The 25,193-nt window shown below is 42.9% G+C and overlaps 3 protein-coding genes across 5 annotated transcripts in view; 2 read left to right on the top strand and 1 right to left on the bottom strand.

Annotated features, from left to right (window-relative positions):
- Positions 1 to 25,193, bottom strand: part of ctsz (cathepsin Z) — a 471,668-nt gene that overhangs the window by 328,593 nt on the left and 117,882 nt on the right. The window lies entirely within an intron of this gene.
- On the top strand, positions 786 to 8,889 carry LOC308335154 (uncharacterized protein). 3 transcript variants are annotated; one of them, XR_013965988.1, is made up of 5 exons: positions 786 to 1,158; positions 1,839 to 2,091; positions 4,680 to 5,278; positions 7,442 to 8,125; positions 8,236 to 8,889. XR_013965988.1 is itself a non-coding variant. In XM_080792157.1 (4 exons), the coding sequence occupies exons 1-4, from the start codon at positions 855 to 857 to the stop codon at positions 7,666 to 7,668; spliced, it is 1,383 nt and encodes a 460-aa protein (XP_080648283.1). In that variant the 5' UTR covers positions 786 to 854; the 3' UTR covers positions 7,669 to 8,889. The 3 variants fall into 3 exon arrangements, 1 of the variants encoding a protein (XP_080648283.1); XR_013965989.1 differs by having other exon boundaries at positions 7,442 to 8,165; positions 8,222 to 8,889; XM_080792157.1 differs by having other exon boundaries at positions 7,442 to 8,889.
- LOC308335539 (uncharacterized protein) lies at positions 9,772 to 21,409 on the top strand. Its single transcript, XM_080792600.1, has 4 exons — positions 9,772 to 10,110; positions 10,669 to 10,841; positions 19,403 to 19,465; positions 21,012 to 21,409. Exons 1-4 carry the CDS (start codon positions 10,050 to 10,052, stop codon positions 21,054 to 21,056), a joined length of 342 nt encoding a protein of 113 aa, XP_080648726.1. The 5' UTR covers positions 9,772 to 10,049; the 3' UTR covers positions 21,057 to 21,409.

Raw genomic sequence — 25,193 nt, 5'->3', positions numbered from 1 at the left:
TAATCAAACACATAAGCCCTGAGACTTTAGTTCTTAGATTCCGTTGCCTGTCTTAGCCTTAAGAGCCCCAAAATGACACTATAATTAGCCCCGCGGACCCCCGTTTGAAGAGATATGCCAGGGACCCCCATAAGAGAAGAGTTATACGGCTCTAGCAGTGATTCTCAACACGTTTAAGTCCCTACTTGTGTATCCTAAAAAAATATATATATATTATTTTATAAAAGTTTTTCAACATATTCATATATATAAAAAATATAGGCTATATTAAATAAAACAGAACTCTAAGAAATAGCCTACCATGAATTAGAAACATAGAATTGTAGTTAAAATAGCTCAGAACACATCTTCTATTTTCACTAGTGACGCAAAGCGACGCGTTGTGAGCTTGTAGATCTGCTATTTTCACTATAGTTCGGGTCCCGTTGGGCAAACGTCTAATAGGCTATCTATTTCTGGAACACAGAATAAAAGTTTCGACTCACTGACTGAATATTTGTAGGCCTATGTCTCTAAATGTTATGATGAATTGAACAAGGTGGACCCCCTTTTAAACAAGTGTAATGCTTAATTGGGTCGTCCACTCACAGTTAACAGTGTTTGTATTGAGTTGTGCTTGAAATGCATAGCCTACTGTAATTCTGCAAAATGTTAATAAATACTTAATAAAAAAACTAAAAAAAACTGAAACCGTGCGGAACTGAAACAACAGTCAGTCAGAGGGGCATGGTCGGACCGCAGATGGTGTGACACAGCCAGCCGGGACAGTACGGTTTATTTACTTCCGTACGAAACACAGCTAGCAGTAGCAGTGCGACACACAAACACACATTTATAATAATTATTATTATTCTATGATGATGGCCTCGTCCCCGCCTCCATCCTCCGTCCCCACCACCATCGGGGCTCCGGCTTCAGAGACGCCCGGGGAGTGGCTCGGCTCCACGGGGGACTCCAAGTCCAACAAGCCGCCGGAGTGGCTCGGCTCCACGGGAGACCCCAAGGCCAACTGGCTGCAGTGGAAGCGGCAGTTCGGTGACTACCTCCGGGCGTTGGGTCTGGACGCAGAGCCCGGAGGAAGGAAGGTAGCGTTGATGCTAACCACGGCGGGCCCGGTGGCCATAGAGGCTTACAACTCCATGCTGTTTGAGAGGCCAGGTAATGCACTACACACACACACACACACACACACACACACACACACACACACATTTGAATTATTTTATTTGGATCTGCACAAGTGGCGTATACAGAACAGAATAGACCCAAACACTGATCAGAATAAGGTTATACATTATGTAAGAGCCATGAAATGGTTTGGTTATGTTGACTATACATTCGGTCAATGAAATGAATAGGCTGTCACTGGTGTTGATGAGGATGATTGACGGGCACAGGGGCGGACCCAAAGTTACCTTTAACATCACCTGTTCACTAGCCCCTCTCGGAACCCTCCATAAAGCTTTTATGAAATGTGGATGTCGCTTTATGTAGGGTCCCTGTTCGTTACTTTATTTTCGAATGCGGATCTTGGAACGCAAACTCCACGTTAAGTCGATCGGCGGACTGCATTACTTGTAATAATAATAATAATTATTATGTTTACCATCCCATCGCTGCAGGAGACGATAGTAATAATAATAACGATAATGATGTTTACCATCCCATCGCTGCAGGAGACGATAGTAATAATAATAACGATAATGATGTTTACCATCCCATCGCTGCAGGAGACGATAGTAATAATAATAACGATAATGATGTTTACCATCCCATCCCTGCAGGAGACGATAGTAATAATAATAACGATAATGATGTTTACCATCCCATCGCTGCAGGAGACGGGGACAAGATGAAGACGGTGCTCCACATGATGGACGTCCACTTCTGCACCAGGAACCGCAGCGAGCCGCTGGAGAGGTTCTCGTTCCGCGCGCGCCTGCAGCTCCCCGGCGAGGCCTTCGACACCTTCCTCAGCGACCTGAAGGCCAAGGTGCAGAAGTGCCACTACGGCGCGCTGACGCACTCCCTGGTGCGAGACCAGGTGGTGTGCGGCGTGCGAGACGCCGAGCTACGGGAGAGGCTGCTCAGGTTAGAGACGAGAGAGACGATGGGACTGGTTTAAAACCCATTCTGACCCGAGATCAGATTCATACGAGGTTTCCTCTGGACACACACTGGTCTGATTATAACCCATTCTGACCTGAGATCAGATTCATACGAGGTTTCCTCTGGACACACACTGGTCTGATTATAACCCATTCTGACCTGAGATCAGATTTTTAAAAAAAAAAGTCAGTCGTTCTTCGATTTTTCAAAAATAGCAGACCTACAAGCTCGTAGCGCGCCACTCTTTTGGACTCTTTTGGACTTTTGGAATGTTGTTGAGTGGCCCTGGAGGCCCCTGAGCCATCTGACGTTGAGGTTTATTAACCCATATCGTTTCCCATCCCTGTACAATAGATTCCATTTATGAGTGGTGTCATGGTTGCTTGAATCCTTCTCATATCCTCCCTCTGGTGTTGTGGCTGTGGGAGTGGGAGAGGGGACAACCAACTGGGACATGTAGTCCTCTGGTGTTGTGGCTGTGGGAGTGGGAGAGGGGACAACCAACTGGGACATGTAGTCCTCTGGTGTTGTGGCTGTGGGAGTGGGAGAGGGGACAACCAACTGGGACATGTAGTCCTCTGGTGTTGTGGCTGTGGGAGTGGGAGAGGGGACAACCAACTGGGACATGTAGTCCTCTGGTGTTGTGGCTGTGGGAGTGGGAGAGGGGACAACCAACTGGGACATGTAGTCCTCTGGTGTTGTGGCTGTGGGAGTGGGAGAGGGGACAACCAACTGGGACATGTAGTCCTCTGGTGTTGTGGCTGTGGGAGTGGGAGAGGGGACAACCAACTGGGACATGTAGTCCTGGTGTTGTGGCTGTGGGAGTGGGAGAGGGGACAACCAACTGGGACATGTAGTCCTTATCCTCCCTCTGGTGTTGTGGCTGTGGGAGTGGGAGAGGGGACAACCAACTGGGACATGTAGTCCTTATCCTCCCTCTGGTGTTGTGGCTGTGGGAGTGGGAGAGGGGACAACCAACTGGGACATGTAGTCCTGTGGGAGTGGGAGAGGGGACAACCAACTGGGACATGTAGTCCTTATCCTCCCTCTGGTGTTGTGGCTGTGGGAGTGGGAGAGGGGACAACCAACTGGGACATGTAGTCCTTATCCTCCCTCTGGTGTTGTGGCTGTGGGAGTGGGAGAGGGGACAACCAACTGGGACATGTAGTCCTGTGGGAGTGGGAGAGGGGACAACCAACTGGGACATGTAGTCCTTATCCTCCCTCTGGTGTTGTGGCTGTGGGAGTGGGAGAGGGGACAACCAACTGGGACATGTAGTCCTTATCCTCCCTCTGGTGTTGTGGCTGTGGGAGTGGGAGAGGGGACAACCAACTGGGACATGTAGTCCTGTGGGAGTGGGAGAGGGGACAACCAACTGGGACATGTAGTCCTGTGGGAGTGGGAGAGGGGACAACCAACTGGGACATGTAGTCCTGTGGGAGTGGGAGAGGGGACAACCAACTGGGACATGTAGTCCTGTGGGAGTGGGAGAGGGGACAACCAACTGGGACATGTAGTCCTGTGGGAGTGGGAGAGGGGACAACCAACTGGGACATGTAGTCCTGGGCCGGAAATGCATTGGACTCACAGGGCAACAGCCCCAGCTTTAATAATCTTAAATCCCTTTTTATTTTAAATTGTTTTGTGGTAATCGTACAACATAAACATTACAGAGACTTTAGTTGTCACTGTGCAACACTGTAAAACAGTTGTCATGTTTGCACACATGCCTTAAAATATCTCTCTTATTTGCGGCCGCCCCCTCGTCGAGAACAATGTATTTCCAACTCCAGCTTTAGTCTCAGTTCAGGCTGCATTAGAACAGCGCTCCAGCGCTGGGTTTCTGCCCCCTCAATGTCCTATAACTCTTCCATTTAGATGGCTCTGGTTTAAACCCATTTTGGGCAGGAAACTCCTTTGTCATGCTTTAGCTATTGGAAAAATAGCAGATCTACAAGCTCATAGCGCGCTACGAGCTTGTAGGTCTGCTATTTTTTGAAAAAGATCGAAGAACGACTGACATACATAGAAACACATCTTTTTTCAGAAAACTGTCAGGATGTAGAAAACTTTTTTAGAATCTGATCTCAGGTCAGAATGAAAACTGTCAGGATGTAGAAGAACCTTTTTAGAATCTGATCTCAGGTCAGAATTAAAACTGTCAGGATGTAGGAGACCTTTTTAGAATCTGATCTCAGGTCAGAATGGAAAACTGTCAGGATGTAGAAGACCTTTTTAGAATCTGATCTCAGGTCAGAATGGTAAACTGTCAGGATGTAGAAGAACCTTTTTAGAATCTGATCTCAGGTCAGAATGGTAAACTGTCAGGATGTAGAAGAACCTTTTTAGAATCTGATCTCAGGTCAGAATGGTAAACTGTCAGGATGTAGGAGAACCTTTTTAGAATCTGATCTCAGGTCAGAATTAAAACTGTCAGGATGTAGGAGAACCTTTTTAGAATCTGATCTCAGGTCAGAATTAAAACTGTCAGGATGTAGAAGAACCTTTTTTAGAATCTGATCTCAGGTCAGAACGGGTTAAACCATGTGCTCCTCCCTCTCCGCCCCCAGGGAGCCGCGGCTGACCCTGGAAGGCGCGGTGAAGCTCTGCCGCGCGGCCGAGACGCTGCCCGCCGGCCCCGCCACCAGCCTGGTGGAGGCGGCGGCGGCCGCGGCCTACACGGCGGCGTCCCCTCCCCGCAGGAAGAACGACCACCCGTCCTCCTCCTCCTCCTCCGCGGCAGACCTCTGCAAGGCCTGCGGGGGCCCCTGGATCCTGCACCCCGCCCTGTGCCCCGCCGCCGCCCCCCCCGCCCCCGCCCTCTGCAAGGCCTGCAGGGGCCCTCGGCACAGCCAGCCCTCCATGTGCCCCCAGGCCGTGTGCAAGGCCTGCGGCGGGCCGCGGCACCAGCCCTCAGAGTGCCCGGCGGCCCTCTGCAAGGCCTGCGGGGCGGCCTGGCACCCGCCCGCCCTGTGCCCCTCCGCCCTCTGCAAGTCGTGCGGGGAGCCCTGGCACCCGCCGGCCGAGTGCCCCGCGGCGGGGACCAAGTGCACCAAGTGCGGCAAGAACAACCACTACGCCAAGGCCTGCTGGAAGACCCGGAGGGAGAGGAAGCGGAACGGAGTGGCGGCCGGCCACGAGGCGGAGGGACGACAGGCCTCCACCGCTGGTCAGGGCTCGACGCTTAGCATTTTTCCAAGTAGCACGTGTGCGCCTAAGTTGAAAAATCTAGTAGCACACAAATTATTTTAGGAGCACGATGAAAAATGATGTATTTTTAAGGGGCGCTAGCCCCTCCAATATACAGCCTTTGTCCCCACACATCTCAAAATGAGCCATTGACAATCAACAGAGAAATTACGTCAAAATTCTGCTAAATATGACGCCATTGACATTGAAGGGAAAATGTATGTCATAAGTAAACGAGCAAATCAGCTAACCAATCACAGGCAACAGGCATTCTGATTGGCCAGTATGAGATGATTTCTGATGATGTATGATGACAAGAGCGCCCCTCACTTCACATGGGTGTGATTATTTTAATGAAGTGATATGAGGTAGGGGTGGAAAATAATGTCAAAATATTATATCACTATCTTTTCAGCAATTATCACAAAATAGTGATATTCATCATGATATCATTGTTATGTTTGTTTTCATATAATCTATATAATCAATTTGTTTTATGCTAATACTTTGTAGATCGATAGTAGCTCTGTTCCATACCTCTAATACGTGCAACACATTAGAGCTATGGACCAGAGCTAGATAGATAATAAGTTGCTCATGGATGGATAGACAGGCTATCCGTTTTTATCCTGCTGTTCTATCATGTTAGTGTGACATTCAGACAGTGCAGAGGCTGCTCGATGGTGAATTAGTATTGTAACATTCTCCTTGGCTTTGACTGACTGATATTAATACGGTAATCCAGCCAGTTCGGTCATTTGCATTATCATTTATGCTGGGCACACACTTTTGTAAGCAAACGCTAAGCAAGGGTTGTTTTTGATAAACATCAATCCGTCCACTCCATGTGTGTGTGTGCGCACGCGTGCGTGCACGGCTGCACGCTGTTTCACCCGCGTTTGGTTAAAAGTAAGTTACGTTTGAACTTTGAACATTACAAACAAACTTTGCAAAAAACGTGTCGGGGTCCAAGCAATTCCTTCTGAATCTGTGCGATCATGCTAATGCTATCCCGCTGAGTTCGCTCTGACTTCTTTAGCAAGCAGTGTGACAGGGAAGAGCACGGAGCAGCAACACAGGGAGGGGAGGGGCGGTGGGAGCAAAGGGAACAGATCTTCAAATGAACACCGCATTGAGCCTCGACAGAGTCGACACGTTGTTGGCTTGTAGCTCTGCTCTTTTTGGCGAACGACACCGCCGTTCAGAAATATAAATGTAGGTATAGAACCGCGACTATAGAATGTGCACTTGCTGTAGACAGAGACTCGTCTTTATCACGATTGAATGGTCGCACCTGTGCTACAGATTGAATTTTACAACTCGCACGGTGATATTTTTAGTCGCAAATGCGAGTACCTAGTCGCACTGTCGAGCCCTGCCGCTGGTATTGATTGATTGATTGATTGATTGATTGATTACTTTATTTAAAATACAATTCTAAAGAATACAGACGCTGTGTGTGTGTGTGGCATGTTCTCCCCCGTAATCGGGTATAAGCATTTTTTTTTCAAACTGCTAAAATGGCAGAAAATCTGAGCTTACTTACGTCAAAGTTACAGACGTGTTCCCCATGAGTCAAGGAACATGTGGAAACGAGTGCCAGGGCTTTTGGTCTAACGGGGCCTGAGTCATGGCTGTGCAATTCCAAGAATTGTTATAGCGCCTAGGGTAGGTACCCTCGCATGTTCTCCCCGTGTCCCCTAGGGTAGGTGCCCTCACATGTTCTCCCCGTGTCCCCTAGGGTATGTACCCTCACATGTTCTCCCCGTGTCCCCTAGGGTAGGTACCCTCACATGTTCTCCCCCTATTCCTGAGGGTTACAAAATCGTGGTATAAAAACTATTAAAAGAATAATAATAATTCAAAAGGATACAGACACAAGAAAGCTGTTAGCCCATACTGGACAGGAACTCCTTTTGGTGTTAATAGCATTATGTTATACTTTAGCTATTGGAAAAATAGCACGGTACTCTGTGCCACACTACGAGCTTGTTATTTTTAGAAAAATCGTTAAAATGTGCCTCAAACCTTTGAATATAAAACGCAGTTTTTATTTTATAAAATGCACTTCCCATTGCAGTCAGAACTGAAGTGGGACTCGTCTTTACGTCACTGGTTTTATCCCTTTGTTTTGTCTCTCCAGAGAACTGCGTCCTCATGACGGGAGACGCCGCTGAGGACGGCAGACGCCACCAGGAGACGGACAGAGACATGGACGTGATGACGGAGGACCCCGGGGACACCCTAGGGGGCGCTGCAGGCTCCGAGACGAGTGCCCTGGACGGTAGCGCCCTAGAGGCTAACGACCTGTACAGCAGTGCCCTAGACTCCACCTGTAACCTAGAGAGCACTATTGATTTCATTGACTAACATTTACTAGCTTTTCTTTCACTTGACGAAAGCTAAATGAAAACGAAGCTACGATGACTAAAACTAAGACTAAATATATATTGGCAATTTTGTCAACAGATGAAAACTAGACTAAAATGTCAGGGAGGGACTATAGTGGACAAGAGATCCGGTATAAGTCGTTTTACACTTGGTTGCATCATGCTGAAAATGGCAGATCTGCTATTTTCAGCAAGTGTAAGATCAGTCATTAAGAATAGACTCGCACCAGAAGACTCGTCACATAAAGCATGTGATAACTATTCAAATCACGATTCTATCGCGTTCACCATACGCTTTTTCATTTTCATTCATTTAGACCCGACGTCGAAATTTAAAAATAATTCTTCTACATCCTGACAGTTTTCTGAAAAAGCTATGTTTCTATGTCTACGTGACCCACCCGTTTATTGAAAAATCAAACATATTTGTTTACTCAGTAACACAGAACATGTTATTTCATTTCTTATTTAGCAGCAGTCTTCTAGCCCTAGTAAACACAGAACATGTTATTTCATTTCTTATTTAGCAGCAGTCTTCTAGCCCTAGTAAACACAGAACATGTTATTTCATTTCTTATTTAGCCCAGTCTTCTAGCCCTAGTAAACACAGAACATGTTGTTTTATTTCTTATTTAGCCCAGTCTTCTAGCCCTAGTAAACACAGAACATGTTGTTTTATTTCTTATTTAGCAGCAGTCTTCTAGCCCTAGTAAACACAGAACATGTTATTTTATTTCTTATTTAGCCCAGTCTTCTAGCCCTAGTAAACACAGAACATGTTGTTTTATTTCTTATTTAGCCCAGTCTTCTAGCCCTAGTAAACACAGAACATGTTGTTTTATTTCTTATTTAGCAGCAGTCTTCTAGCCCTAGTAAACACAGAACATGTTATTTTATTTCTTATTTAGCCCAGTCTTCTAGCCCGTGGGGAGGAAAGTGTTTATTTCAGTTTTGTTGTCGACTACGCTTCGAGGCTCCCATTCCTCTCCCCCGGATGGTAACGGTTCTGTTTTATTTACATTAAAGCTGTTAACATTCCTCTCCCCCGGATGGTAACGGTTCTGTTTTATTTACATTAAAGCTGTTAACATTCCTCTCCCCCGGATGGTAACGGTTCTAGTTCTGTTTTATTTACATTAAAGCTGTTAAAGAACTGAGCATACTTTTATTTATTTTTAATTAAAGATGTTAACGAACACGACATATTTAGTTTGTATTTTATTTCACTGAGGAAGCTGTCAATGTCTCCCCTCCAGTGATGCTACAGCTGTATGCAGACATGCATGTGACTATTATTATTAGTAGTAGTAGTAGTAGTATTGCTGTATGTTACTGTACACATGTATGTGAGAATGAACATTCGTAAAGGTAACGTTTTCTAAAGTCAGGGCCGTGGCTCAAATGGCGAGTAAATAATGGACTTTGAAATGAAAAGGGTTGAAAGGTTTATGAAAGGTTTATTCAAAAGTCATGATTTATTGTTCATTGAGATAGTTGGATAATATATTTTGTATTTGTGCTTTTATTGTGACTTTTATTCTAGGTGGTCGGAAAAGAAAGAAAGAAAGTATCAGCCATATTTGGAACATATGTTTTAGCTCTGCCATGCAGAGTCCAATACTTTTACATACAGGTAGCCTATATGAATAAACCAAAATAGTGTCTCAAACACACAGAGAATCAGCCTTGAATCACAGTCTAAACAGTCCGTGCTCGATGGAGGGATGGCAGCCCTTCAGTCAGAATCCCTCCCCACCGTCTCCCCTCTCTGTGGGCGTGGACATTTCTCAGGTATGTCCCATGCCAGCCCAGCCAGGCTAGGGGAGAGAAGTCTAGCCCATTTAGACCTGAGTCCCATTCTACTAATAATACATGTCTTCTAAATCATGACAGTTTTCTGAAAAACCTAATGTTTCTTGTCATTGCAGGTTCTCAAGCTATTTCACGCCGACATCCCCATCTGAAAATATGTTGTTCCAGCGACAACATTTGACCCTCGTGCAAAAGATTTGATTTCAATCAAAATGCTCGCTCTGAAAGAATATATTCAAAGATTTTTTGCCACATGTTCGTGAAATAGCATTTCGCCAAAAATAGCAGATCTATATACAAAGCTCGTAGCGCGGCACTCGGTGCCGCGCTACGAGCTTTGTGTAGATCTGCTATTTTTCAATATAGCTATAAAGTCTAACATGATGCTTTAAAACACCAACAGGGCCGGGTTCCCGTTCCCAATGGGCTATAGTCTCTGCAGTAGGCGCCTATACACTGTTGACCGCTGCTGGACAAAGACACTGTAAACAGACTATACACTGTTGACCGCTGCCGGACAGAGACACACAGAGTGTGTGTGGATTGGATATGGCCGTTCCCCAGACGATCGCCCTGATGCTCCTCGTCATCACCTACATCTGCGACGGAGGTGATTTTTTGACAGCAGGTTTTTTTAGTTTTTAGTGATTATTTTATTGAATCGCCTGGAATGTTTCAGTGTTTTAGTCCAGTGTTAGTTCTATAGTTCTAAGCTTTACGTGTCTCGTTGGGCCTCGATCGTAACGTCGTAATGACTGATTTTACACTGCTGAAAATTGTGTAAATTCTAAAATGAAGATCTGCTATTTTCAGCACGCAAACCAAGTGTAAAATTACTTGTGTCTTCCTAACATTGTGTTTTTCTAACATTTTAGTCTAGTTTTTTTTTATTTGACTATAAATTGTCTTAGTTTTAGTCATCATTAGCTTAGTTTCCATTTTGTTTCCATCAGTGAAACAAGGTAGTCGATGAACATTCTTTGTCATAGAATCCCTATTAGTCGACACTGCATCCATGCAGACAAAAACAATTACAATCTTTCGTCTTTTATACTTTAGTACTATAAACTGGCTTTTATAACTGGCTTTTATACAGCTATACACACACGACAAAAAAAAAAACGTCAAATTGATGCGCCGTTGACACCTTTGTGTTGACTTTTCACAGCTCTGCTGGAAAGGTCCCGGGCGGCGGAGTTCCTGGGGCCGCGGCCGGCGGGCAGAGAGAAGCGCTCCCCGCCCGAGTGCTTCCCCCGAGGCTGCAGCGGGGAGGAGGAGGAGAGCCACGAGACCGCTGAGGAGACCACCATGAAGACGATGCCAGAGCCCCACGGGAACTATGTGAGTCCATTGATTGATGAATGTATTATTTAACCCATTCTGACCTGAGATCAGATTCATACGAGGTTTCCACTGGACTACACACTGGTCTGATGAACCCATTCTGACCTGAGATCAGATTCTAAAAATGTCAGTCGTTCTTCGATTTTTCAAAAATAGCAGACCTACAAGCTCGTAGCGCGCCACTCGGTGGCGCGCTATGAGCTTGTAGATCTGCTATTTTTCAATAGCTAAAGCATTACATGATGCCAACACCAAAATGGATTCCCGTTCAGAATGGGTTAACCCAGGGGTGGGCAACTGGCGGCCCCCCCACCTTCACTTAATGTATGTGGCCCTCAGGTTAATGTCAGAACACTGATTATAATATCGGTTCCAGCTGTTTACAATTCCACACAACATGCAAACATGACCTGCTTTAATATTACTTCAGTCTAAATTTAGTAGCTCAATGCTTCAACACTAGTCCAGTAATAATGTAATTATTCGTTTTGCATAAAAACACTCCTTGGCCGTTATTAGCCCAAGGAGTGTTCTTATGCAAAACTAATGCTTGGAATGGACTCAGCATCATGAAAACACCCTAGTTTGACATGTCACATGCTACTTAAAGCAAAAGGAAAATTTGAAATGATTTGCCTTATATAGGATGTCTATGGTGGCCATACTGTACAGGCCATTTTCAACACTTTCCCCTCAGACAATTTCAGGCAACTTTTTGTATGTTATTCAGGACATAATGTAAAATCAGCTGAGTTTGGGGGTTTTTTGCAATTAGTTGGAGGTTGACCCCTTTTTTCCCATATAAGGCCTGTACTACACACGTATATTTAAAGGCATTTGAAATTACATAAAAAATTAAATTTTCAGGATTCCAATTCGAATATAGCAAAAATAGCCGATCTACAAGCTCAAAAGTTTTGAGCTTCTAGATCGGCTATTTTTGCTACGACAGTAATATATGGCCCTAGGGAGTGAGTGTGGAAATATCGTCAAAGTTGCCCACCCCTGTATTAACCCAGTTTGACCTGGGAACGATTCTACAATGTTCATGTTTCTGTCAGTCGTTCTCAAACATTTCCATGTCAAGGACCCCCAAAATTATATGTAATTGGCCGCCGACCCCCATCTGAACATACGTAGTTCCAGGGACCCCCATCTGAACATACGTAGTTCCAGGGACCCCCATCTGAACATACGTAGTTCCAGGGACCCCCATCTGAACATACGTAGTTCCAGGGACCCCCATCTGAACATACGTAGTTCCAGGGACCCCCATCTGAACATACGTAGTTCCAGGGACCCCCATCTGAACATACGTAGTTCCAGGGACCCCCATCTGAACATACGTAGTTCCAGGGACCCCCATCTGAACATACGTAGTTCCAGGGACCCCCATCTGAACATACGTAGTTCCAGGGACCCCCATCTGAACATACGTAGTTCCAGGGACCCCCATCGACCCCCATCTGAACATACGTAGTTCCAGGGACCCCCATCTGAACATACGTAGTTCCAGGGACCCCCATCTGAACATACGTAGTTCCAGGGACCCCCATCTGAACATACGTAGTTCCAGGGACCCCTCCCAGCAAAGATTGGAGTTAAAAATGTTCCCTCTGAAAGAATTATATTCAAACATTTATGCCACACCAGTATACTACTGTATCTATACACTGTATCTAAAACGTAAATTAATGAATGAATGAATGGTTTTTTTTTCTTCGATCTATTCGATTTCTTGTAGGTCTGCTGTTTTAGAAAAATCACAGAACGACTGACAGAAACATAGCTTTAGGGGAGGGGGGGGGGGGGGCTATAGGGCTCTGTTGAAACTTGGCCGTTACCAATACCCTGGGGGGGGAGGGGGGGGGGAATGAACCTATATACTTCCTTCACAGAAAGAGATGTTTATCGTTGTGTGAAACCGTAGAGGATGAGTGAATTAACCGCTTTAGGCCTGACGTCGACGTTTAACAAAATGTCTTCTAAATCAGGCGGTTTCTGTCAGTGGTTCATTTCATGATTCCATGTCAAAGGACTCCCGAAATTATATGTAATTGGCCGCCGACCCCCGTCTGAAAACATGTTGTTCCGCAGGAACCTCCTCAGAAGCAAAGATTTGAGTTAAAAAAAAAACATTCGCTCTGAAAGAATATTATATTATTCAAAGAGATCGACCACATTTTCACGATTTTTTCAAAACTATAGCACATCCACAAGCTCACAGCGCTCATAGCACCGAGTGCCGCGCTATGAGCTTGTAGATCTGCTATTTTTCAATAGTTAAAGTATAACACAATGCTTAACCCATTCTGACCGGGAACCCATTATGGTGTTAGCATCATTTTATGCTTTAGCTATTGAAAAATAGCAGATCTACAAGCTCATAGCGCGCCACCGAGTGGCGCGCTATGAGCTTGTAGGTCTGCTATTTTTGAAAAATCGAAGAACGACTGACATTTTAAAAAATCTGATCTCAGGTCAGAATGGGTTAATCAGACCAGTGTGTGTCCAGTGGAAACCTCGCATGAATCTGATCTCAGGTCAGAATGGGTTAAAACACCAAAGGGGGTTCCCGTCCTGAGTGAATTAAGCAGTGTGTCAGACTCAGATCAGCCTCCAGCAGACTGAAGCCCTCTGTGTTCCACCTCTACGCTTTAGCGTTTAATAACCACTTTAACGCATTGTTTTAAACTTTTAGCTGTTGAAAAATAGCAGATCTGAAGCGAACGCTTTTAACTAGAGATGTCCCGATACTGTATCAGCATCGGAAAAGTACCGGCCTCGGCCCTTATTTGTCATATCGGTATCGGTGAATATGCCAGTCTAACCAGTGATCCCACACAGGGGTAAGGAAGGGGTCGACACTATGCCAGTCTAACCAGTGATCCCACACAGGGGTAAGGGGTCGACACTATGCCAGTCTAACCAGTGATCCCACACAGGGTTAAGGGATCGACACTATGCCAGTCTAACCAGTGATCCCACACAGGGGTAAGGGGTCGACACTATGCCAGTCTAACCAGTGATCCCACACAGGGGTAAGGGGTCGACACTATGCCAGTCTAACCAGTGATCCCACACAGGGGTAAGGGGGTCGACACTATGCCAGTCTAACCAGTGATCCCACACAGGGGTAAGGGGTCGACACTATGCCAGTCTAACCAGTGATCCCACACAGGGGTAAGGGGTTGACACTATGCCAGTCTAACCAGTGATCCCACACAGGGGTAAGGGGTCGACACTATGCCAGTCTAACCAGTGATCCCACACAGGGGTAAGGAAGGGGTCGACACTATGCCAGTCTAACCAGTGATCCCACACAGGGGTAAGGGGTCGACACTATGCCAGTCTAACCAGTGATCCCACACAGGGCTAAGGGGGTTGACACTATGCCAGTCTAACCAGCGATCCCACACAGGGGTAGGGAAGGGGTCGACACTATGCCAGTCTAACCAGTGATCCCACACAGGGGTAAGGGGTTGACACTATGCCAGTCTAACCAGTGATCCCACACAGGGGGTAAGGGGTTGACACTATGGCAGGTAAATAAAATGTTGGGGCATGTGGAGTTTGCTTTGGAGTTGCCCCAAACTGCAAAGTGCACATTTGAGTGAGGAATCTGCTATAAAACACAACAGGAGATATATATATATATATATATATATATAGCTAGATAGCTATAAACACAACACCAGATATATAGCTAGATAGCTATACAAACACAACACCAGATATATAGCTATAGCTATAAACACAACACAAGACCACTCAAGTCTAAATGGGCTTATCGGACCCCCAGGGACCACTCAGCCGTTGACATGCCAGCCTGGAGACAAAGTGAAGGCCAGGGCCATTAACATGGACTCTGTAGCTTTAGTGCACCTGCTGCGGAGATCAGATGACCAGCCGTGAACACCACTAGACAGCAGGAATGGGATCCATTTCACTCACAGACGGTGGTAACAGCCAACAGCCAGGACATTTCATTAGACTACTGTTTTAACAACTATAACAGCCAGGACATTTCATTAGACTACTGTTTTAACCACTATAACAGCCATGACATTTCATTAGACTACTGTTTTAACCACTATAACAGCCATGACATTTCATTAGACTACTGTTTTAACAACTATAACAGCCAGGACATTTCATTAGACTACTGTTTTAACCACTATAACAGCCAGGACATTTCATTAGACTACTGTTTTAACCACTATAACAGCCAGGACATTTCATTAGACTACTGTTTTAACCACTATAACAGCCAGGACATTTCATTAGACTACTGTTTTAACCACTATAACAGCCAGGACATTTCATTAGACTACTGTTTTAACCACTATAACAGCCAGGACATTTCATTAGACTACTGTTTTAACCACTATAACAGCCAGGACATTTCATTAGACTACTGTTTTAACCACTATAACAGCCAGGACATTTCATTAGACTACTGTTTTAACCACTATAACAGCCAGGACATTTCATTAGACTACTGTTTTAACCACTATAACAGCCAGGACATTTCATTAGACTACTGTTTTAACAACTATAACAGCCAGGACATTTCATTAGACTACTGTTTTAACCACTATAACAGCCAGGACATTTCATTAGACTACTGTTTTAACCACTATAACAGCCAGGACATTTCATTAGACTACTGTTTTAACCACTATAACAGCCAGGACATTTCATTAGACTACTGTTTTAACAACTATAACAGCCAGGACATTTCATTAGACTACTGTTTTAACCACTATAACAGCCATGACATTTCATTAGACTACTGTTTTAACCACTATAACAGCCAGGACATTTCATTAGACTACTGTTTTAACCACTATAACAGCCAGGACATTTCATTAGACTACTGTTTTAACCACTATAACAGCCAGGACATTTCATTAGACTACTGTTTTAACCACTATAACAGCCATGACATTTCATTAGACTACTGTTTTAACCACTATAACAGCCATGAGGACATTTCATTAGACTACTGTTTTAACCACTATAACAGCCAGGACATTTCATTAGACTACTGTTTTAACCACTATAACAGCCAGGACATTTCATTAGACTACTGTTTTAACCACTATAACAGCCAGGACATTTCATTAGACTACCGTTTTAACAACTATACCAGCCATGACATTTCATTAGACTACTGTTTTAACCACTATAACAGCCAGGACATTTCATTAGACTACTGTTTTAACCACTATAACAGCCATGACATTTCATTAGACTACTGTTTTAACAACTATAACAGCCAGGACATTTCATTAGACTACTGTTTTAACCACTATAACAGCCATGACATTTCATTAGACTACTGTTTTAACCACTATAACAGCCATGACATTTCATTAGACTACTGTTTTAACCACTATAACAGCCATGACATTTCATTAGACTACTGTTTTAACCACTATAACAGCCAGGACATTTCATTAGACTACTGTTTTAACCACTATAACAGCCAGGACATTTCATTAGACTACTGTTTTAACCACTATAACAGCCAGGACATTTCATTAGACTACTGTTTTAACCACTATAACAGCCAGGACATTTCATTAGACTACTGTTTTAACCACTATAACAGCCAGGACATTTCATTAGACTACTGTTTTAACCACTATAACAGCCAGGACATTTCATTAGACTACTGTTTTAACCACTATAACAGCCAGGACATTTCATTAGACTACTGTTTTAACCACTATAACAGCCAGGACATTTCATTAGACTACTGTTTTAACCACTATAACAGCCAGGACATTTCATTAGACTACTGTTTTAACAACTATAACAGCCAGGACATTTCATTAGACTACTGTTTTAACCACTATAACAGCCAGGACATTTCATTAGACTACTGTTTTAACCACTATAACAGCCAGGACATTTCATTAGACTACTGTTTTAACCACTATAACAGCCAGGACATTTCATTAGACTACTGTTTTAACCACTATAACAGCCAGGACATTTCATTAGACTACTGTTTTAACCACTATAACAGCCAGGACATTTCATTAGACTACTGTTTTAACCACTATAACAGCCAGGACATTTCATTAGACTACTGTTTTAACCACTATAACAGCCAGGACATTTCATTAGACTACTGTTTTAACCACTATAACAGCCAGGACATTTCATTAGACTACTGTTTTAACAACTATAACAGCCAGGACATTTCATTAGACTACTGTTTTAACCACTATAACAGCCAGGACATTTCATTAGACTACTGTTTTAACCACTATAACAGCCAGGACATTTCATTAGACTACTGTTTTAACCACTATAACAGCCAGGACATTTCATTAGACTACTGTTTTAACCACTATAACAGCCAGGACATTTCATTAGACTACTGTTTTAACCACTATAACAGCCAGGACATTTCATTAGACTACTGTTTTAACCACTATAACAGCCAGGACATTTCATTAGACTACTGTTTTAACCACTATAACAGCCAGGACATTTCATTAGACTACTGTTTTAACCACTATAACAGCCAGGACATTTCATTAGACTACTGTTTTAACCACTATAACAGCCAGGACATTTCATTAGACTACTGTTTTAACCACTATAACAGCCAGGACATTTCATTAGACTACTGTTTTAACCACTATAACAGCCAGGACATTTCATTAGACTACTGTTTTAACCACTATAACAGCCATGACATTTCATTAGACTACTGTTTTAACAACTATAACAGCCATGACATTTCATTAGACTACTGTTTTAACCACTATAACAGCCAGGACATTTCATTAGACTACTGTTTTAACAACTATAACAGCCAGGACATTTCATTAGACTACTGTTTTAACCACTATAACAGCCAGGACATTTCATTAGACTACTGTTTTAACCACTATAACAGCCAGGACATTTCATTAGACTACTGTTTTAACCACTATAACAGCCAGGACATTTCATTAGACTACTGTTTTAACCACTATAACAGCCAGGACATTTCATTAGACTACTGTTTTAACCACTATAACAGCCAGGACATTTCATTAGACTACCGTTTTAACCACTATAACAGCCATGACATTTCATTAGACTACTGTTTTAACCACTATAACAGCCAGGACATTTCATTAGACTACTGTTTTAACCACTATAACAGCCAGGACATTTCATTAGACTACTGTTTTAACCACTATAACAGCCAGGACATTTCATTAGACTACTGTTTTAACCACTATAACAGCCAGGACATTTCATTAGACTACTGTTTTAACCACTATAACAGCCAGGACATTTCATTAGACTACAGTTTTAACAACTATAACAGCCAGGACATTGAATTACTTGCGCAAGCACAGCGCGCAAGTAATAGTTTCGCCCAGGACTCGTACACGCACCGTGGCGTCCCAGCAAACCCGCCACTTTTGATGCGTATGCACCGTAAATGGTAAATGGTAAATGGTGCATTTATATAGCGCCTTTATCCAAGGCGCTTTACATAGATTGTGCATTACATTCACCCATTCATACACCGATGGCAGCGGAAACCATGCAAGGCACCAACTAGCACATCGGGAGCAATTAGGGGTTCAGTGTCTTGCTCAAGGACACTTCGACAGTAACTCTGGGGGAGCCCGGGTTCGAACTGGCAACCTTGCGGTTCCCATCCAGGCACTCTACCCCTGAGCCACCGCCAGCCACCGTCCCAGCAAACTGTGCCTGATTTGCTGGGACCAGATTACATGGTGTGTAATCTGTGTATATGTATAACTAGCTCTCAATGATGACGTAAGAAATATGTGGATTAAAGGACCCAATGCCAGAGTGTAATTGGTTTTCGATGGTGACGTAATGACGATATGTTTTAGTGTCGGGAGGATTAAAGGTAATGCTCCTGTGTAATCTGGCACCACTGCCGTATCAGGCACAATTTGCTGGGACGGTGCATACGCATCAAAAGTGGCGGGTTGGCTGGGACAGTGCGTACGGCACAAAGTAACCACAGTAGAATGGGTGCATTTCATTATATTTCACAGTATGTAGAATGGGTGCATTTCATTATATTTCACAGTATGTAGAATGGGTACATTTCATTATATTTCACAGTATGTAGAATGGGTACATTTCATTATATGTCACAGTATGTAGAATGGGTACATTTCATTATTTCACAGTATGTAGAATGGGTGCATTTCATTATATTTCACAGTATGTAGAATGGGTACATTTCATTATATTTCACAGTATGTAGAATGGGTACATTTCATTATTTCACAGTATGTAGAATGGGTACATTTCATTATTTCACAGTATGTAGAATGGGTACATTTCATTATTTCACAGTATGTAGAATGGGTACATTTCATTATATTTCACAGTATGTAGAATGGGTACATTTCATTATATTTCACAGTATGTAGAATGGGTTCATTTCAAACCAAATCAATAATACAAAAACTGCTACTTTGAGGACGAAAGCATGAAAAGACTTGTTTACATCAGGGTCCTCCATGTTCAATTCATCATTTTCAACGTGTCATTTTCAGGAGGAGAGTTCAAAGATGCAGTTGGACGTCTTGGACGCACATGATGATCAAGTTATTCAGTCAGTAAGTTGTAACAACTGTTTGTCTTGAAATGTGCTGTATGAATAATGAATTAGCATTATCATTAACAGCATAGCACAGGCTGCACAGCGTTAATAAAACAACAACAACAACAACAACGTAATCACAGCTACAACAAGATATCAGTGAATAAGCAAAGCACAAAATGAAAGCACACACGTATAATAAAAAATAGAATACGGTATGCATGCAAAAGGAAATTAAGAGAATAAGGCCTTAACGTGGAAATGGTGGGTTTTCAGGAGGGATTGAAAACATGACACAGACTTTGCGAGTCTTACATTAATAGGCAGGGCGTTCCACAGCTTGGGGGCCACGGATTGAGATGAGATGAACTGGGCTGTGCTCTCAAGGAGGGCCTTGTCTTTTGAATGATTGAAGTAGTTTTAATAACAGTTTGCAGAATTACAGTACATTTCAAGCACAACGCAATACAAAGACTGTTAACTGTGAGTGGACGACCCAATAAAGCATTACACTTGTTTACAAGAGGGTCCACCATGTTCAATTCATCAAAACATTTAGAGACGTACAAATAGACACTTCTATATAGCCAAAGAACAGAACAGGAATTCATCATAAAGGAGGTAAAAAATGGAAAAGAAACGCATACAGTGAGGGGAAAAAAAGTGGTGGGGATTCAGGTTTTTCGGGGGCCAGTTTTGAATTGCAGCCATCCGTAGGTGCCCTTTGAGAGCGGTTTTGAAGGAGTCAAGGGATTCACATGTCTTAATGACTGTTGGTAGGGCGTTCCACATTTTGGTGGCATAGGAGCGATAATAATTTAGTCCCTTGTTTGTGCCGAACCTGGGTTGTTGCACTCCCTCTGGTGTCAGTGTTAGTCTAGTTTTAGTCGACTAAATACCATAAGATTTCAGTAGACTAAATCTACAGTTGATTAATGTATTTTGGCGGGCCTTGGTGATACCGTCATAATGACTGATTTTACACTTTACGCTGAAAATAGCCGATCTACAAGATCAAGATCTGCTATTTCCAGCATGAAACAAAGTGTAAAATGACTTATACTGGATCTGCTGTCCACTAGTCCCTTCCTAGTGGATCTCTTGTCCACTAGTCCCTTCCTAGTGGATCTCTTGTCCACTAGTCCCTTCCTAACATTTTAGCCTAGTTGGTATTTGTTGACGAAATTGTCAGTATATTCAGTCTTAGTTTTAGTCATCGTAGCTTAGTTTTCATATTGTTTCCATTTAGTTTTCGTCAGTGAAAAAATGTACAGTTGACGGACGTTTCAACACTATAATCAACAATAAGTGCAACAAACCCTTTATTATGTTATGCATTATGTTACTATTGAAAAATAGCAGATATACAAGCTCATAGGTCATAGCACACCACCGAGTGCCGCGCTACGAGCTTGTATGTCTGCTATTTTTGAAAAATCAAAGAACGACTGACTATAGAAACATAGCTTTTTCAGCAAACTGTCAGGATGTAGAAGAACATTTTTTAGAATCTGATCTCAGGTCAGAATGGGTTAACCACAATCTCTTTGTTTTAACATCAGATCCCTGGCATTGCAGTGAAGGAAGACGAGGGCTCTGGGATGTAGCCCTGAGGCACACCGTCAGGCAGGGTGGTGCAACCCAACCAGAGCCATAGAGTAAGACAGAGTTACCACAACTACCTTCACTTCACGGGGCTTCAGTCCAATGGAGGCTCTCCTACATAGACTTCTATTGGCTTCAGTCCAATGGAGGCTCTCCTACATAGACTTCTATTGGCTTCAGTCCAATGGAGGCTCTCCTACATAGACTTCTATTGGCTTCAGTCCAATGGAGGCTCTCCTACATAGACTTCTATTGGCTTCAGTCCAATGGAGGCTCTCCTACATAGACTTCTATTGGCTTCAGTCCAATGGAGGCTCTCCTACAGAGACTTCTATTGGCTTCAGTCCAATGGAGGCTCTCCTACATAGACTTCTATTGGCTTCAGTCCAATGGAGGCTCTCCTACATAGACTTCTATTGGCTTCAGTCCAATGGATGCTCTCCTACATAGACTTCTATTGGCTTCAGTCCAACGGAGGCTCTCCTACATAGACTTCTATTGGCTTCAGTCCAATGGAGGCTCTCCTACATAGACTTCTATTGGCTTCAGTCCAATGGAGGCTCTCCTACATAGACTTCTAATTGGCTTCAGTCCAATGGAGGCTCTCCTACATAGACTTCTATTGGCTTCAGTCCAATGGAGGCTCTCCTACATAGACTTCTAATTGGCTTCAGTCCAATGGAGGCTCTCCTACATAAACTTCTAATTGGCAAATAGTGACAATGTCCTAGACCGGAAGTTGGCAGAATTCAACTGGACTCAGGGCAACAGCCCAGCTGTAATGATCTTAAATTCCTTTTATTTTAGATCGTTTTGTAGTAATAGTACAACATAAACATTAAAGAAGCTTTAGTTGTTAGTACTGTACAATACTTTAAAACTAGTTGTCATGTTGCACACATTGCTTAAAATAGCTGACATTTGCGCCGCCCCTCGTTGAAAACGATGCATTTCCAACTCCAGCTCGTCCCTCTCCTCCATCCAGGCTGCATGGATGGACAGCGCTCGGACGCTGCTCAGTTTTCTGCCCCCTCAATGTCCTATAACTCTGTCTTAACTCTTATCTATGGCTCTGGGTCGGGTGCAGCCATCCGGGAGACGGAGGAGCAGAACAAGGCGGTTGTTTGTCTCGACGGAGGAGGAAAGGTGGAAGCTTTGGCTCGGAGAGACGGATCATGTTCTGATTCTGCATCGGTGGAGAAAACACTCACACAGCGACGACACCGTATCGGGTTTGAGGAATGTCGGAACGGCCGACTGACTGCCTGCTGGACCTTTAACCCATTCAGGCCTGTCGACTTAAAATAATGTCTTCTTAATCTTAATCAATGACAGTTTTTCTGAAATACCCCATGTTTCTATATCAGTGGTGCTCAGTATTTCATGTCAAGGACCCCCCAGAATTATCTGTAATTAATTGGCCTGCCGACCCCCCCCCCCCCCATCTGAAAATATGTTGTTCCAGGCCGGGACCCTCCCCCAGAAGCAAAGATTTGAGCTAAAAAACGAACGCTCTGACAGAATATATTCAAACATTTGGGCCACAACATTTTTCAAAAGCAGCAGACGAGCTACAAGCTCGTAGCGCGCCACTCGGTGGCGCGCTACGAGCTTGTAGATCTGCTGTTTTTCAATAGCTAAAGCATAACAGTTAAAACATCCAAAAAGGGGTTCCCGCCCACTCTGGGTTAACTCAAGACGACCATCGTGATTAAGAGTCGATCAACTTCATGTTTTTCTGTCCTTTTCTCTTTTTTTTTAAACACACAAAGGGCTCTGTTTTCATCCATCCTAAAGCCCCTTATCCCTAAAACACGTCTTTGCCTTTTTGCTGAAACCCGACTAATGAAAGCTCATGAAATGAAACCCGACCTAGTTCTTTTTGTTAGGGGTTGCTAGCCCCTCCTATAAACAGGTTTAATGTTTGTCTTTTAGTCCAATGTTTGTTTAGTAAACGCCATTGAACAATGAAGGGAACATTTATGTCATAATGTCCCTCATTACGTCATAATGTTCTCTTTATTGTTAACGGCGTTTAATGTCTGTGTTTGCACCGTTTGTTTTACATCACCATTACATCACCTCATCAACATGAGTTAGACTTTAATATATTAGCGCCCCTCACTTCACACGGGTGTGATTTTCTTTTTACTAATTTGAAAAACATTTTTGAATGGTTCAACTATTCAACTAGTCGATCTACATCTGCTATTTGAACTAATCGCAAATGTTTTCCGAAATAGTAAAAAAGAAGCAAAGAAGTTTAGGGATAAGAAGTTTATAGCTGTGACGAAAATAGAGCTCAAAATCTATTCAAAAAGCATCTAAACATTTAAGAAGAAAACGCACTTCTCTTTCATTCGATTATTGCGAAAAAACATCATAATTAATAAAGAATAATACAAGGAAATACTGCCTCAGAGTCGCAACTTAATCATTCTAAAATGTCATTTGCTTCCAGCGTGAATACACTGGATATTTAATTTCCTGTTTTTGAACAAATATAGATATTAAGAAAGTGATTTTGTGTTTTTTTTTTCAAAAACGGCGCTACGCTACAATTAAACTGCTTTTCAGAGATATGCAAATAGAAGTAGGAACGATATACCGTAAGATGCAGAAAGAAATATAAATGTTTATTTTATGTTTTAGTCCGAAGACATTTTTAGAACTATATATATATAATAGTATATATATATATATATATATACACAGATATATATAAAAAAAATTGCTTGTGGTGTATGTAATGCTAAATCCAATCTAACAACATATTTAGGGTGATTAAAACTGTTTGTAAACATTCTAATAAATCATATATTGTATCGTTGTTTGTTTCAATTTGTTTCAAAAGGAACAGATGTGAGGATTATTAGTTGGCATTATACTGTACAGAGACACACACACACACACACACACACACACACACACACACACACACACACACACACACACACACACACACACACACACACACACACTGTCACACACAGGGGGTCCTTGACTCCTTTGGGGGGGTTCCAGGGGGTCCTTTGGGGGGGTTCCAGGGGGGGTCCTCAGCAAAAAAAAAGATCTGCAGGCTCACAGAGCAAGCTTGCTATTTTTTTGTATTTTATTATTTTTAATAAAAAAATTGAAATTCATTCTCTAACATAAATCTTCTCTTAATGGGAGAACCTCCTTGACACAACAAAACATATCCCAAATATGAAGTTTGAGAATCAACATAACAGTGTTACTGTGTGGAGTAGAGGGCGCTGTTTTCCCTTAATGTTTTCAATAGAGGGCGCTGTTTTCCCTTCATGTTTTTCCGATGGGTTCTCAGATGGCTGTCAGCTCGGAGCTGTTACGGCCTGACTCCAGTCTTGCCATGTCTGCTTATTATAAGCGACTCTGGGCTTGTTCTTCTTTAAATATTGTTCTGCGCGTGTGTGTGTGTGTGTGTGTGTGTGTGTGTGTGTGTGTGTGTGTGTGTGTGTGTGTGTGTGTGTGTGTGCAGTGGCTGTTAACTGACTTTCACCCATTGTTGTGTGCATACATACATTCACTCAAGTTTAGTTTATTCTCTAAATTACACTGACTAGTAATCAACATTTTCAGTGTCGTCGAGTAATAAAATATCATATAGAAAAAACATCACAAAAGATATACTACATTACATAGGTTTACACATAAAAAGCCAAGACAAATTTCAAAACGTTCTAAAAACAGTTACATTAATTGTGGCGGTCTGTATATGCTCCCTTATATATATTTAAAAAAGTACATTTTCATGTCAAGGACCCCTAAATGATTAAGAATGTATTTTGTCCGCATGTTTAAAAACATTAAAATATGTTTCTGCAGATCTACAAGCTTGTACACAGGCTTCTATTTTCAAATAGCTGATGGAATATGACAGTGGTTCCCAAAGTGGGGTCCGGGGACCCCCAGGGGTCCTTGAGGGAGTTCCGGGGGGTCCCCAGCTAAATGATATAAGTTTAAGGAACCAAATTGTACTTTTAATGGATCTCTAACTCAGAGAGTGCACAAATGGAACCAAATGGGTCCATTTGGTTCCATTTGTGCACTCTCAGAGTTAAATTGACATTGATCTTACAATATAAAGTAAGTGGGTTGCCCAGAAATGCAATTAAATG

Source organism: Protomyctophum bolini, assembly GCF_963924005.1.
Source record: "Protomyctophum bolini genome assembly, chromosome: 20".
NCBI classification, from domain to species: Eukaryota; Metazoa; Chordata; class Actinopteri; order Myctophiformes; family Myctophidae; genus Protomyctophum; species Protomyctophum bolini.
The sequence above is the reverse complement of the archived record's forward strand: the minus strand, read 5'-3'. Positions and strand labels throughout refer to the sequence as shown.

What these genes read in the sequence shown, in the direction of transcription:
- LOC308335154 (XM_080792157.1), top strand. Translation starts at nt 855, where the DNA reads ATGATGATGGCCTCGTCCCCGCCTCCATCCTCCGTCCCCACCACCATC. An exon ending in CTACGGGAGAGGCTGCTCAG is followed by an intron (nt 2,092 to 4,679) that starts GTTAGAGACGAG and finishes CTCCGCCCCCAG; the next exon opens with GGAGCCGCGGCTGACCCTGG. An exon ending in ACGACAGGCCTCCACCGCTG is followed by an intron (nt 5,279 to 7,441) that starts GTCAGGGCTCGA and finishes TTGTCTCTCCAG; the next exon opens with AGAACTGCGTCCTCATGACG.
- LOC308335539 (XM_080792600.1), top strand. Translation starts at nt 10,050, where the DNA reads ATGGCCGTTCCCCAGACGATCGCCCTGATGCTCCTCGTCATCACCTAC. An exon ending in CACCTACATCTGCGACGGAG is followed by an intron (nt 10,111 to 10,668) that starts GTGATTTTTTGA and finishes GACTTTTCACAG; the next exon opens with CTCTGCTGGAAAGGTCCCGG. An exon ending in CAGAGCCCCACGGGAACTAT is followed by an intron (nt 10,842 to 19,402) that starts GTGAGTCCATTG and finishes TGTCATTTTCAG; the next exon opens with GAGGAGAGTTCAAAGATGCA.